This window comes from Malania oleifera, chromosome 6 (assembly GCF_029873635.1).
Source record: "Malania oleifera isolate guangnan ecotype guangnan chromosome 6, ASM2987363v1, whole genome shotgun sequence".
NCBI lineage: Eukaryota > Viridiplantae > Streptophyta > Magnoliopsida > Santalales > Ximeniaceae > Malania > Malania oleifera.
In genome coordinates this window covers 104,515,171-104,531,932 of record NC_080422.1, presented here as the reverse complement: position 1 = coordinate 104,531,932, position 16,762 = coordinate 104,515,171, and the positions used below count along the sequence as shown (strand labels likewise).

General features: G+C 39.6%; 1 protein-coding gene across 1 annotated transcript; it reads right to left on the bottom strand.

Annotated features, from left to right (window-relative positions):
* Nucleotides 1-1,141: 1,141 nt before the first annotated feature.
* Nucleotides 1,142-2,628, bottom strand: LOC131158745 (uncharacterized). Its single transcript, XM_058113603.1, has 3 exons — nucleotides 2,433-2,628; nucleotides 2,103-2,335; nucleotides 1,142-1,486 (listed from the first exon to the last, which is right to left on the bottom strand). Exons 1-3 carry the CDS (start codon nucleotides 2,626-2,628, stop codon nucleotides 1,142-1,144), a joined length of 774 nt encoding a protein of 257 aa, XP_057969586.1.
* Nucleotides 2,629-16,762: the final 14,134 nt, after the last annotated feature.

Sequence of the window (16,762 nt, the reverse complement as noted above, 5' to 3'; positions counted from 1 at the left end):
AATACTCCGAAGAGTTCATGCCCTTTGTTGCAATCATCGGGAAGAAAAATCAAAAATAAGATACAAAATACGCTTCCGAGGGTTTTGAAATCTATAAGTTTTTCTAAGTAGGAAAATACTATTCCGAGAGGTTTTTACAGTTTGTTCGGGATGAAAATGATTTTCTGTGCTTAAAAAATATTTTTGTGATTTTTCCTAAGTGTGAAAACATTTTTTGTGATTTTTGTAATTTTTCCTGAACTTCAAAATAACACCAAAAAAAAAATCAATGGAAATTAAAGTATAAAAATGTTTTTGGGATTTTTGAGAATTTTGTGATTTTGGTGAATTTTTTGCATATCTAAATAATAAGCAAGTGATATGGAGAAAATCGGTGTGAACCGGTTTGGGGGATGATGCACTGGTCAAACGTTGAGTGGTTTGGGAGAAAACCAGTTTAAGGTCTTGGTCGAGACCATATGATTTTTAGGATTTTTCAACATTCTTCCGAAGCAATTAAATAACAAAAAAGAAATTAAAGCAAGATCCCCAAAAATTAAAAGAAGGAAGATGAGGAACAAAATGGTAGACTGAACCGGTTTCATACCGGTTCAGAAGACTCGACTGGTTCGACAAAAAACTGGTCCAAAAATGGTCGACCCGTTTTAGGCCCGGTCAAGGCCATGTCAACTCGGGGTGCCCATGTGGCACATGTGTGAGTATGTAAAAAATGTATGTGCAGGAAATGTGAAACATGTGTAAAAAATGTGCTTGGAGTATGAAAAACGCGTGCATGTGGATGTGTGGGTTAGGGTGTGTGCGTGGAGTACCCATTAATAGGGGTGAGCAAACGGTCGGTTCGGCCATATTCGGTTAATTAACCGAATTAACCGAAATTTTCGGTTAAAGAAAACTGTTAACCGAACCGACCGAACCGTTTGGCTGAACCGAACCGAACCGACCGAATTTATTTTTCGGGTAATTCGGTTAACCGAATTTAACCGAGAAGTGAGGGAAGGGGGGAAGCCGGGAAGGTGTATCCGAGAAGTGAGGGAAGGGGGGAAGCTTCCCGAGAAGTGAGGGAAGGGGACTCGGGGTGGTTCTCACTTCTCAGTGAACTGGTATGTGCACGAGAGGAGAAATGAGAATGAGAGGGTGCTTGTCAGCTTGTGTGCTGGTGACGATGGACGGCGACGACGATGGCGATGGCGGTGCGGAGCAGTGAGCTCGGATGAGTGGGAGAGAGGCAGTGACTCAGTGATGGCCTTCCGATTTCAGAGAGCAATGACTGTGTAGTCTGTTGCCGTGTTGGTGACGATGGCCGGCGATGGCGACGGCGATGGACACATACGACGGCATCGCGTGAAGCTGGAGTCTGGTGGACCGGTGGTGTCTGGTGTGGACTGCGGAGGAGCGAGCTCAGGTGAGCGAGAGAGAGGCAGTGACTCACTGCCAGTGAGGGAGGGTCTTCTGCCGCTCTGCGTTCTGGCTGAGTGTGAGACTGAGCCTGAGAGTTTGAGAGAATACCAGAATAATAATAACCAGATTTTAATTTACTAATTTATATTTAAATTTAATTAATTATTAATTCGGTTAATCGGTTAACCGAATTAACATTCTCCATTAACCGAACCGAAACCCGATTCACCGAAATGTTGGAAAGCATAACCGAACCGACCGAACATAATTTTTTAACCGAACCGAACCGACCAATTTCGGTCGGTTAATTCGGTTAATTCGGTTTTCCCCGAATTATGCTCACCCCTACCCATTAACCACTACAAAAAGTGATCAATGAATAGTGTGTAATAGTGTAGTAGTGTGTGTATAGGTGGGTGTGCAGGGTGTGTGTGGCAGTAGGTGTAGGAGTGGTGTGTGAAACAGTGTGTGTTTTAGTGGGTGTATGTGTCTGGTGTGTATTTTATTGGGTGAGGCAGTGTGTGTGAATAGTGTGTGAAACAGTGCGTGTAAACAGTGTGTGAAACAGTGTGTAAGTTAATGTAAAGATGTATGTGCTGATGCATGGGGTGCGTGAGTAGTGTGTAGGTGTGTGTACAGTGGGGGTTAGTGGATGGAGATGCCTGAATACGCTCCATGGTTCTGCTATTTTCCAAGCTTCAGACATATTCACAGAGCCTCTTTACTCCTTCATTTCTGAGATCCTGTTTCCCTTCTAATCCACTAATTTTGGTTCCCAGAGTTTGAACTGCGTGGTCAACAGATTGAAATTTCACGCCAATCGTATTCATTTCCCCTTGTATTTCAGAAACCTCCTCAGCATCAAGTTCTGCACGCTCATCCAAATTATGATCCGCACGATCAATTCTCAACGATAAATGTCCCTTAGCTGCCGAGGCTGATGAGTAAACAGTCTCAGGTTATCTAGCCATCTTGGAAGAAGCATCAGCTAAACTACGCCTTGTTGCAAACATCATCTCCGGAAGTTTCCAAACCTTCCACCAAATATAACCATATTTGTAACTTGATCCATTTGACGCCAAACACAACAATTATTCCATATCTACTAGCACCTGTTCCACTAGCAGTTACAATTGTAACTTGATCCATTTGACGCCAACAATTGACGGAGCTCTGACCATTCCGGCATTCCGGACGTCTTAGTAGGGGAGGAGCACACAACAAGTCCATACGATACCCCCAATTTGAATCAAAACCAATGGCACAGAGGTGGGCAGGAAATTCAAATAAACAAACAAAATAAAGAACAGAAAATAATCAAACTCACCCGGAGACGTCGATGCTCGATCAGAACCGGAGACGATGATCACTGCTCCTGCCAGAGAAAAAACGGACGAGGGCGAGACGAGTTGCCGGAGTTGTTGGACGCTGACCGTAGTGACAGTGAGGTTGGTGACGCTAGTGATGGTGCGGTGACGAAGCTGAGAGAGGATGGAGCAGCTGGAGCAGATGGGGAATGACCGTGAGCAAGAGTGTGTGCAGGCCGTGAGGACCTGTCGTGATTGCGCGTCTTGCTGGAGTTGTCGGATGCTCGGGTGGTTAAGGATGGCTGGAGATGGTTATAGGTGGCCGGTGGTTATGGATATGGTATGGAGCAGAGAGGTAGGTTGGTGGGGGGCTGCGGCTGGGAGTAAGGGAGAGTATGTGATGGTTGCTGGGAATGGAGAGGGAATCAGAAGGTTTGGCGAGGGGGTGATCGGTTCAGATCTGTGGAGATGGCCGGTTATGGCTATGAGCTGCAGGAAAGAGTGGGGAATGACAATGTGGTGATGGTGGGGTAGCAGGGAGAGCACTGGGCTCGGGTAGGATGGAGAGTCTGATTGAGATGGGGGGAGCCAGAGGGTGGTCTGCGATGACGGTGGTGTTGCTGATTTCCTGCCGCTTATGCTGGAGATGGTGTGAGGCTGTGTGTGTCATAATGTGTGTGAGATCAAAGTTCCATTCTCTCACTATGCTGTGCTCCACCACCACGCCATGACGTTTCTAATGACACTAGCTCAACCAATTTCAAACCATAACAAATAGATGCAGTAAAGAAATTCGAGCCTTACCTTCAAATCACTCTGTGACGTATTCCAAGCTCCAACCGAAAATTAAGAACAATAACTCATAACAAAAACATTTCAATTTGCGTCTGCCCCCCAATCTATGAAAGACCTGAACGAGCAGAATTAGCTGGAGTGCTGGTGTCTCGGCTGTCTGGTGTTGACTGAGGGGATTTGCAGGTGATGGTGGCTGGTTGTCGGGTGTTTTCGTGGGTGAAGGAAAGGCTTGGGGTCTGCGAGAGGTGGCAATGGAGGTTCGGGTAGGGTCAGAGAGCAGCAGAGCTCGGGGGGTAGTCTGTGGGGATGAGGGAGAGATATGAGTCTGCTGCCGGTGAGGTTTAGGAGGTCGCGGCTGCTGTTATTGGGTGGTGATGGCCGGGGGACAGAGATGAAAAGGGGAGCGAGAGATATCAGAGAGAGGTTAATGGAGAGGAAGAGAAGAGATGACGATGGGGAATGAGAGTGGAAAGAAGATCACCCCTGCTCATGCCCCCCCGGTGAACAGTGCGAGTAATGCACTTAGAGGGACTCTGCAGAAAGTTTTGGCGCGCAAAAAGCATGCGGGAGCAGGAAATATCTTTAACCAAAAAATATTCTTTTCTCAACAGAAAAGAATTCCCTCCTGTGCGTGCCCCCGTAAGTGAGAAATGGAGAGTCGCGCCAAAAATTAGTTCGCACGCGACTCTTTTTGGGAAAGAAAATATCCCTCTCACACGTGCTTCCCTTTTTTATTTATTTTTTATATTTATTATTTTTTGTTGTCCCATTTTATTTTCCACAAATGAAAAACCCAATTTTAATAATACTTGATTCCCAAAAACTGGAAGGAACTGGACTCGGAAAGACAACTCGGTAAAAATTAAAGCGACTCGACTCCTAAAAATTAGACAAATTTAGAAAAACTCAATTTAAAAAATTAAAATACTCAAATTGAAAGATTCAATTTTAAAACAAAAGAAGACTTTTTTTTTTTTTTTTGAAAATACCGGAACTCAATTTGAACACCGGGACTCAAATAAAAATGCCGAGACTTAGCTAAAACCATCAAGACTCAATTTAAAAACACCGGGACTCAATCAAAAATATAAGGACTCGATTGAAAAAAAACGGGACTCGGTTTTAAAACAAGACTCTAATTAAAAATACTAGGACTCAAATAGAAACGCCGACACTCGACTAAACATATTGAGACTCAAATTAACATACTGAGACTCAATTTAAAACATTAGGCTTTTCAAAAAGGATCCTCTAATTTTTGGAATTCAAAGTGAGCTTTTATTGCACCGGGTCTTTCCAGGAAAGTGGTCTGGTTAAAATTGGGGTGTCGACAATCATCAAAAAAGGGGAGATTGTTGACTCTATGAGTCCAATCCGATTTTGATAATAACAAATTACTTGGTATTTGATCTGTGCATTGAGATTGTGAATATAAACATTATATAACATGCACGGAAGGATGACAAGTCATGGAAGTCATGAAAATTAAAACATACATATCTTGGCACAATCCATGGAACTGAAAGAGTTGAAGAATGAAAATGCAAGCGACAAGTTCAAGATCGTCATGGGAATGGATACTTAGAACTAATGTATTCACATGTTTCATATGATTTAATTTGAGGCTCAACATATACCCTAGAATGACTTTAGAACTCATGCATCTCATGAACATCATTAGGGGATATTTATGGACTTAGAAATATTTTTAAAACCCCAGAAAATATTTTTATAAAAGAGCCAAGAAAGAGAGCAAAGCAGTTTTTTTTTTTAAATTATAAATAAAAAATTCAGGAAATAGTCACTTTAGAGGACCAAACTCAACGTTCAGTCGTATGAAGATTGCATTTCAGAAGATCGAACTCAACGTTCAGTCGTATGAAGATTGCACTTTAGAAGATCGAAGATACGTTTAGTCGTCTGAAGAATTTATTCAGAAGACCAAAGATTAAATTCAGTCATCTGAAGAATTTATGGTGAAACACAGAACCTATCAGAAGCACCTCAGAAGACTGAACTCAGACTTTAGTCGTCTGAACACGACACTTCAGAAGACTGAACCCCAACTTCAGTCGTCTGACCTTGTATCCAGGTTAATTTTTTGAAGCACTAAGGAACTTTAGTCTTCTGGGCCTTTAACCTCAGTCGTTTGAACCTACGGGAAAGTTTTAAAATATGATTTTTAATGAGAGAACATGCGAGCTAGTTTTTTATCCAACGGTCGAGATTTATTCTAAGGGCAAGATACCTATATATTGAACATCTAAACCCTAGTGCGAAAGCCAAAATCAACGAGAAGAGAAGAAAACATTTTTTGACACAGAATTGAGAGACTTGAACATATTGCTATACAATTGCCTGCACTCCAACTTATACTCATCAAGTTTAGGCAAATCAACTCAGAAAATCAAAGGAAATTCATTTACACATCTTGATTTCAACTTGGTATTGAGGTTTGGTAAATCGACTTATTATTTTCAAGAGTTTCTCATCTCATCATTTATTATTGAATATCATTAGAGAGATTGATCTTGAGTGTTCATATACATATAGAGATTGTTTTTGACAAGATCATTACTTGAGAAAGATTTTTGCCATTGGTTGAATAATTTTTGATTCAAGAGTATATCTAGTTAAAGACTTGATATCTTTGATACTTCAAAACCATTTGATTAAATATCCTTAGAAGTTCATAACTATATATATCATTGAGGGATATTTTCTGAAAAATCTAATATTTGGTTTTGATCTTTGGTAATCACATCATGTATATACATATATTAATTTGCATATTACAAAGATCATATTGTGATTGAAAATTTGGGAAAAAGCTTATTGATTTAGATCTTTATAATATTGAAGACAAACTTGTTAACAAGATCATATTTGATATTTGTGCATTAAAGAAGTTGAACTCGAATCATATTTTTTCCAAAGCTTTTTAATTATATCATTATTTGGGAGTTTTGATAAAAAAGGGAAATTGTGTGTTGAAGCATATATCATTCATTCAACGATTGTATTGTTTCATACATACTAAGCTTCAAGTTTCGTCATATGATTATGTGTTAGGAATTTCAATTGTACTTACTTAGCTTTGTTAGAAGCAACATTGAGTGTTTTACAGATTTGATATTATATTGTAATCACGGTTCGAGTTGTGAACTGGATTTGAGGAGAGAGTTGTATCTCTTGTAAGCAGCAGATGTAAGAGAAGCTCCGACCCAATTTAAGGAGCAGGGATTTTAGTGGAATCCTTGAGTGGGTTGCTCAAGGCGAGGACGTAGGCCGGGTTGGCTAAACCTCGTAAAATCGCGTTTGCCTTCTCTCGTCCCTTATCTTTTTATTTTGTACACTGCATTTCATTACTCATATTTTATATGTGTATGTTTTAATAACCTCACACGCAATTAATTGGGTAAAAAGAATGTATTGATAAAATAAATATACATCAGCCTAAAATTCCTGCATTTAATTTGTTAAACTTATAAATCAAGATTAAGTGGTAAATAAGTTTGAAAGATTTTAAAATGCCCAATTCACCCCCCCCCCCTTTTAGGATTACACCTAAATCAACAATACTTGTTCTTAAAAGTTACTTTATTTATTTCTCTGTAATCTATGCACATCCTCATCATCCTGTCTTTCTTCTTTATAAACAGAATTGGTGCTCCCTAAGGTGATACACTAGGTCTGATAAACCTTTTACCTAATAATTCTTGCAATTGATCTTTTAACTCTCTCAATTCTGCTGGAGCCATTATGTAGGAATCTTTAGAAATCGGTGTCGTCCCTAGAAGTAAATCAATAGTAAAGTCAATCTCACGGTCAGAAGGCAATCTAAGTAGCTCCTGTGGAAAAACATCTGAAAATTCCTTCACCACTGGAATATCGGTAGGCTTTAATTGTTTTTCTATCACTTCCTTTACACAAGCTATATACCCCTGACATCCGTCTAGGAGTAGTCTCTTCGCTTGAATGGTTGACACAAGCTGTGGTGAGGAACACACGCGTGACCCCACAAATCTAAACTCCTGCTCTCCAGGAGGTCTGAATATTACCTATTTCGGATGACAGTTGATGCTAGCATAATTAGCAGCTAACTAATCCATTCCCAAAATCATATCAAACTCATGCATGTCTAACACTACTAAATGAGCTGGTAATACTCTCCCCTAAATATCAACTGGATAGCCTTTGAGCACCCTTTGACACCTCACTACTAACTTTTTCGGTGTGGCTGCTAACAACTTGGTGTCTAACAGTTGAGTTTCTACCCCACATAATTTAGCGTACCCCATAGACACAATGTAACAACTTGCTTATTTACCATATTTTTTTTGCCATAATAATATTCAATATAATAACTCTGACAAATCATAATCAACCTAAACCCATGAGTACCAGGGAAATACCTAAAACACAATACTGATACCTAAGCAACAGGAAACGTAATAACATACACATATCAATTTTCCATTCAACACAATACCAGAGTTTACTATCACCATCATATGAATATATATATACAACCTCAAAATATCCAAGAGAGTCCTAAGGTCGCCATCCAAAAATCCGTCTGACCCTAACAAAAGACTTACCTTTTAGACAGGATAAAACAGCTGGACTCTAACGCTACGGAGCTTTATTTGCTCTCCTATTTGGGGCTCCTGAAATGTTTATATAATTTGGGCTGAGACACCTCTCAGTAAAGGAAATAAGCTAATATCAGTGTGTGGCAATATGAGTAATTTCGTGTTATACATATAACAGTACATATACATAATAAAACTGTCAGTATCATATATGGGAAAACATATATGGGAAAACATATATAATCATAACATGATATAACATACCAAATTTCCATATACATAATTCATCTCATATTAATGTACATAGAAAACATCCTGGATGGTTAGCTGACTGGTGTCATGTCTTACCCCCACATAACTGAGTTATGCAGCCCAAAGGCGGGACCCGACAATGGCTAGCCAACCACTACCGAATCAAAGCAAAAGTTTGTAAGTACGATGGTTCTGCCAGTCCTGGTCCGTACACCAGAGGGTGCCAACGCTACAATATACCACATCAACTTCCAATCTCCCACTGCCCCATACGACAAGCAGTAGCACTAACATAATTATGATCATGATCATATAGTTACGGTACCGTGCTTCGTGATAGCCTAAACCAAGCCAACCAGGTTCTGATAACATATAACATATTTCCAAATAATGATACATGGCTATTCATAGTAATAACTGTCAAGTTAATTCCTTCATATTGTTTTTGCATAACATATCATTAAACCATTAGTCCTTACGCCGACATTTCATATTTTATAATCACAGCCTGTATGCCGGTATTGCATATCATATAAAAACCTTCGGCCCGTACACCGATATTTCATATAAAACCCTTGGTTGTACGCCGACATATCATATAAAAATCCTTGATGGGGATCAACATTCCCCAAACATAACATTCGCTAAGATGGTGTCACGTGGATGCATTCGCTGGGATGAAGGCAACTGCGCACCTGTACAAGAAAATGCATAACTTCATCTACAGAAGCCCAAATAACCCGATTCCAATTGGTCTGGAAAGAAAACTCCCATACCTTTCTTTGGGTATAGGGAAAACCATGAAATTCAAATTGTGCACGGCTTGGAAGCCCAATAACAGTAGGCATTCGTCCAGAAATTTTGCATCACATGGACAGCTGCACACCTCTCACCAAATATGCCATAACTTTCCCAAGAAAAGTCCAAATGGAGTGGTTCAAAGTGTGTTGCAAAGAATACTTCCATATATTTAATTTGGTATATGGTATGTGAACTAATTCAAAGTATGGAACGTCTAGAAGGCCGAAGAATGAGACTATTTGTTTTGAAAATTTTACATTTTTGACTTTTTAGTTTCATTTTATCATTTTCCATTCAAAGCTTGTTATATTTTATTTACTTATGGTTGGAGGGTTGTTCCAACATCTCTATATATATCTGGGCATGTAAGTTATTAGCGACATCAAGTATTTTGAATTGAATCAAGATTTATTGCCTTGTGCTTAAGCTTTAAGCTTGTTCCCTCTTTGTGAGTGAGTGGTGAGAGACCACATCCCTTCTCCTTTGGAGATTGAGTGGTGAGAGGCCACGAGATTATCATTATCCATTTTCCATATTACCATTCCAGTAGCTATTTTTTGAGATTAGTACTTCAACAGTCAAGCAGATTAATCACAACCCCAAGAAAAGCCGAGAATCACCATTCGAGATATCGAGCAAGGTTTGAGTGTGTTGTGTTCATCATTCTGAATAATTTCAGTAAGCTCATTTCAATTACTTCCAAAATAACTCCTAGATAGCCAATATGATATTTACCTTCCATTAGCCTTTTCAAAATATCCATTGCATGTCTTTGAATAATATCTGTAGACAAACTCTTCAAAGTCCAAAAGATTTTCATACTTGAATGCTTGATTGTGTCTTATTCTAAAGATATATAATTTGCATGTTTAGACTTAATTCTAAGGCTTGAATTTACCATCTTTCAAGTAATTATCTTATCCTACTTGATTAGGTCCTTAAGGACAAGTCTACATGAATCCTATAACTTTTTGAATTTTCCACAACCTGTAGTTCTCGCATATAATTTATATTGGTCATTGCAGTTAATTAAATTCCCATCTTAAAGTGTATCTGGTGTGTGCATTTGTGAGAGGGTCTTTGGTAGGACTAGGGTTCCTAGGATTGTCCTACATCAATCCTCGGCCTGTATGCCAACATATATTATATAAAAATCCTCGACCTGTACGCCAATATATTATATAAAAATCCTTGGCCCGTACGCCGATATATTATATAAAAATCCTCGCCCTATACGCCGATATATTATATAAAACCCTGTATCATTTTAACATTTTCCTAGAAGAATTAAAACATAATATTCTATCATCATAATTTTCCATGGTAAATTTTACTCATGCCACACAAATTTGGTATTAAACATATTTCTGATTAACAACATTATTCCCAACATAATTTTATAATATACATATTTATCTGAAATTAAATGCTATAATATAACAAATACATTTCTGTAAAAATCTTGACTTAGTTTATTCCCTTACTTGATTTCTGAAAAGCCGGTACAATGTCTAGTCTTACCCCCGCAGGGTTCGCCGTTCAACACCCTGAAAATAATATTCCCCTGAACAAAACTTTAGTATTTTTTCGAGTACTACATTTTCTACAACTGTGGGTAGGCCAAATACCAAATAAAAACTCTTACTTTGAATTTTGGATGGAATCCAAGCTAACCCCACCAACGATCCACTCCAGCAGACTTGAAGAGAACTTTTCCAGGAATGTCGTGATGGCTTCGGATCGTCGAACCGACAAGAATCCGACCCAAAATCTTAGAAAGAAAGGGGAAATGACGAACAAGAGAGAGAGAGAGATTTTTCATGATTTTTTTTTTGCAGAAAAATTGAGTTTAGACTATTTATACACTGGCCTTCATCAATGAGACACGTCACTTTGTCGACGAGGCCACGAAGAAAGTTTGTCAACAAACACCTATTCCCCGTCGATGAAATTCAAAACTGAATATAGCCTCTCGGTATCTTCTTGTTGATGAGACACGTGTCCTCGTCGATGATCCCCTCAAGCGCGTTCGTCAACGAACGTGGTATGTTCGTCGATGAGACCCCTGTTTAAAATTCAAAATACAATTTCCTTTCTCTCTTTCTCTTATTATTTAAATACCATAATTCTTTGGGTCACTACACACAAAATAATGTGTGGCCCCTGAGTCAAATAAAACAATAGCTTTAATTGAAAGCATATTAATGGTACCTGTCACCACATCGCCAGCTGCCTTAGCATCACCCAGTGTCAGCGTGCAGACTCGCACCTGCAGGGTATTCCTCTTCTAACCGCCTCGGGGTGCTTAGATATTTCCTTAAAATGGTCTGGGAGCGGGAGCATTACTCCACTATACATAACAGTCTCGTGCCAAGTGACCCGATCTACCACACCGATAGCTGACATTTCTCCCTATTTGGCACTCTCCCATGTGTCTCTTACTGCAATTAGGACAAACGAGATAAGTCTGCTAGCCCTGCATCTTGCTGCTCCCCATCTCCTACCTCTCTTCCTTGCGATTCCCACCTCTCCTCCATGGGCCTCGGCTATAACCTGCCTGAGATCTAGGAGGTGTGGGTCTCTTCCTCTGGCCCTGCATCTCAGCACCCCTCTGCCTGCTTGCTTCGCCACGGTAACCCTATCTACCAGGCACCAGCTCTGCGAAATCCTGTACTTTCAACACCACCACCTGTTCATAAATTTCCTACCTCAAGCCTCTCTCAAATTTTCTTACGTTATTTGTCTCATCAAGAATGATGTACGGGCAAAGTGGGACAGTGCAATAAATTTCGCCGCGTACTGCTGAATTGTCAGATGCCCTTGGGTCAAATTCAAGAATTCTTCCACTTTTGCTTCTCTAGTAGTGGCAGGAAAATATCGATTGAAGAACATCTCTTTAAACTGGCTCCATGTCAGAGCTACAGGTACCGGTCTCTACTCCTCGAAGAGTCTCACAGTCGACCACCAATGCTCAGCCTCCCCTGTCAGTCTGTAGGTGGCATATAAAACTCTCTACTCATCGGTGCAGTGTAGTACAATTTGTATCTTTTCCATTTCCTGCACTAGGGCCCTGCACCATCATCACCAAGGCTCTGATACCACAATTGTAACGCCTCGAAAATTCTGCTATATTGCTGACCCTATGGGTCATATCCCAGTTTTGACAATGACAAATACTGGTAATCGATGGCTATCAAGTCTATGTGCAGGTCTATATTCGCAGATACTTTGATGACACATGACGAAGAGCATGGAGACCTTAAAGATCATTTTGTGTTGTAATTCATTATTATTAAATTTTGGTTTGTAATAGTAATTAGGGAAAATGGTCTGTAATAATCAATACTTTACCTGCATGATAGGGTTGATAAGCTTAAATGACCATAGGGAACCCAAATGGCCGTAGGGCAATCGATCGATGCTGAATTTTTTCGATGTTCTAAAAAAGACCTAGAGTGACCCTAGGATTCACATGCATGCATAAACTTATATGCTTATATGAATAGGGTGAATGTATAAGGGAGTTGGAACCAAAATGCATTAAAAATGCATGTTTGATCGACTGAACTTTCACAGTGTAAATCATTTGATGTAGGACAATCCTAGGAACCCTAGTCCTACCAAAGACCCTCTCACAAATGCACACACCAGATACACTTTAAGATGAGAATTTAATTAACCGCAATGACCAATATAAATTATATACGAGAACTACAGGTTGTGGAAAATTCAAAAAGTTATAGGATTCATGTAGACTTGTCCTTAAGGACCTAATCAAGTAGGATAAGATAATTACTTGAAAGATGGTAAATTCAAGCCTTAGAATTAAGCCTAAACATGCAAATTATATATCCTTAGAATAAGACACAATCAAGCATTCAAGTATGAAAATCTTTTGGACTTTGAAGAGTTTGTCTACAGATATTATTCAAAGACATGCAATGGATATTTTGAAAAGGCTAATGGAAGGTAAATATCATATTGGCTATCTAGGAGTTATTTTGGAAGTAATTGAAATGAACTTACTGAAATTATTCAGAATGATGAACACAACACACTCGAACCTTGCTCGATATCTCGAATGGTGATTCTCGGCTTTTCTTGGGGTTGTGATTGATCTGCTTGACTGTTGAAGTACTAATCTCACAAAATAGCTACTGGAATGGTAATATGGAAAATGGATAATGATAATCTCGTGGCCTCTCACCACTCAATCTCCAAAGGAGAAGGGATGTGGTCTCTCACCACTCACTCACAAAGAGGGAACAAGCTTAAAGCTTAAGCACAAGGCAATAAATCTTGATTCAATTCAAAATACTTGATGTCCCTAATAACTTACATGCCCAGCTATATATAGAGATGTTGGAACAACCCTCCAACCATAAGTAAATAAAATATAACAAGCTTTGAATGGAAAATGATGAAAGGAAACCAAAAAGTCAAAAATGTAAAATTTTCAAAACAAATAGTCTCATTCTTCGGCCTTATAGATGTTCCATACTTTGAATTAGTTCACATACCATATACCAAATTAAAGATATGGAAGTCTTCTTTGCAACACACTTTGAACCACTCCATTTGGACTTTTCTTGGGAAAGTTATGGCATATTTGGTGAGAGGTGTGCAGCTGTCCATGTGATGCAAAATTTCTGGACGAATACCTACTGTTATTGGGCTTCCAAGCCGTGCACAATTTGAATTTCATGGTTTTCCCTATACCCAAAGAAAGGTATGGGAGTCTTCTTTCCAGCCCAATTGGAATCGAGTTATTTGGGCCTCTGTAGATGAAGTTATGTATTTTCTTGTACAGGTGCGCAGTTGCCTTCATTCCAGCGAATGCGTCCACGTGACACCATCTTAGTGAATGTTATGTTTGGGGAATGTTGATCCCCATCATCTCTCCTTGGCTGAGAAGAATTCTACCCCGAAGAATTTTGTTAAAGATACTCGGTGTATAGTTCTAGGTTGAGGTGCATAACTTCTTCCTTTAAGATCCAACTTCGTTCTGATAAGGGCTTGCCTTTCCATTTGACTAAGAATTTTTTATATGATCCAGCCCGTGTGTGTGTTGTTTTATCATCCAAAATTTTTTCAATTTGCTCAGGTTTCTTGGGTGGAATTAATGGTGGTGGCAAAGGCAATTTTGGCTCTTTCATAGTATCTGTGTCTATAAATAGGGAAAGATCACCTGCAGGGTTAGTATGGCTAGGCTCTGAAAAAGAATTGGTTTCAAGAAAAGGGGTTAGATCCTCAACATTAAATACATTGCTTATGCCATAATCAAGAGGAATATCTAACATGTATGCATTAGAGCTTATTTTCTTTAGGACTTTAAATGGTCCCATCTTTTTAGCATGAAGCTTTCTTACCCTTCCTGAAGGAATTCGTTCAGGACGAATTCAAACCATAACCATATCACCTTTTGAAAATTCCTACAACCTGCGATGTATGTCAGCAATAGATTTATAATGTTCATTGCTCAAATTAATTTTCATTCTGATCTCAGAGTGTAAGTCATGTATGTGTTTTGCAAAAGTATCAGCTAACTCTCTAACTCTAGACTCTGGTGGCAATGGAATGAGGTCTATAGGCTTCCTGGGACTATAACCAATGACGATCTGAAAAGGGCTAAGTCCTGTGGTCCTATTCACTGAGCTATTGAATGCAAACTCTGCCATAGGAAGACATAAATCCCATGTGGTGATATGCTCTCCAACCAAGCAGCGCAGTAGGTCACCAAGGCTCCTATTTACCACTTCAGTCTGTCCATCGGTCTAGGGATGGTATGCACTTGAGAACTTGAGCTTGGTACCTATCATTGCTCACAAAGTTTTCCAGAAGTAGCTAACAAATTTAACATCTCTATCAGAAACAATAGTCTTAGGAAGACCATGAAGTCTCACTACCTCTCGAAAAAATATGGTGGCAATTTTAGATGCATCATGTGTTTTGTTGCATGGAATAAAATGCGACATCTTGGAAAATCTATCCACAACAACAAATACTGAATCATTTCCCCTCATAATCCTAGGGAGTCTTAGCACAAAGTCCATGCTATTGTCTTGTCAAGGTACGTGTGGTACTGGTAATGGAGTGTATAACCCAGTGTTTTGTTTCCTGCCCTTAGCTGTCTGACATGTGCGGCAGTGGGAAACAATTTTGGCAACATCCCTCTTGATACTAGGCCAATAAAACCTATCTTACCATAGCAATTGTCTTGTCCCTACCAAAATGACCTGCGGCGCCCCCCGCATGTAACTCTTCAATCAACTGGTCACGTAAAGACGTGGATAGGATGCACAATCTCGTTCCCTTGAAGAGGAACCCATCATGAATGACAAACTCAGGGTGAGTAATAGAAGTACCCTGAAGCAGATCAGAGAATATATCAGAAAAGTCATGACACTGAGGGTATTTATGCTTGATGCTTTCGAAGCCAATAACCTTAATATGAAGTGTCTGCAATGTGGCTACGACCCGACTCAAAGCATCAGCTGCTTTGTTCTCAACACCAGCTCAGTATTTGAGCACAAAGGTGAATTGTTGTATGTACTCAACCCATTTTATGTGTTTATGCCCCAACTTCCTTTGAGTATGCAAATACCTAAGGGCCTGGTGGTCAGAGTATAAAACAAACTCCTGGGGAAGAAGGTAATGTCTCCAATGTCACAATGACTGCACTACAGCATAAAACTCTTTGTCATAAGTGGAATATCTTTGTTTTGCCTCATTCAACTTCTTACTGAAGAAGGCAATTGGGTGACCTTCTTGACTAAGCACTCCTCCTATGCCAACTCCCGATGCATCACATGCAACCTCAAATAGTTTTTGAAAATCGGGGAGACGTAACACTGGTGCTCTAGTCATCATATCCTTAATATCCAAAAAAGCTTTAATTGTAGATTTTGACCATGAAAAATCACCTTTCTTGAGAAAGTTTGTAATAGGAGCCATGATAGTGCTGAAGTTTTTAATGAACCTTCTATAGAATGTGGCTAACCCATGAAAACTCCTTGCCTCATGAATGTTTTTAGGAGTGGGCCAATCCCTGATGGCTTTGACCTTTTCAGGGTCAACAGAAACTCCCTTGTCAGAGACTACAAACCCTAAGAAGATGACTTGTGTGGTCATAAAGACACACTTCTTTAGGTTTGCATACATTTTCTGTTCTCTTAGGACCTCAAAGACGCTCCTCTTGTGGAGAAGGTGATCCTCCCTAGTCTGACTATAGATCAAGATATCATCAAAGTAGACTACTAGGAAGTGCCCAATGAAAGGTCTTAAAAGTTGGGTCATAACTCTCATGAAAGTGCTTGGTGCATTAGTTAAGCCGAAGGGCATCACTAACCACTCATATAACCCATCCTTTGTCTTGAAAGCAGTTTTCCACTCATCCCCTGGTCGGATTCTAATCTGATGGTATCCACTTTTAAGATCTATCTTGGAAAATATTTTGGATCCCACCATCTGATAAAGCATGTCGTCAAGTCTAGGTATGGGAAATCGATACTTGACGGTGATCTTGTTAATAGCTCTACTATCAATGCACATCCTCTAGGTGCCATCCTTTTTGGGAGTGAGAAGGGCAGGACATGCACATGGACTCATGCTCTC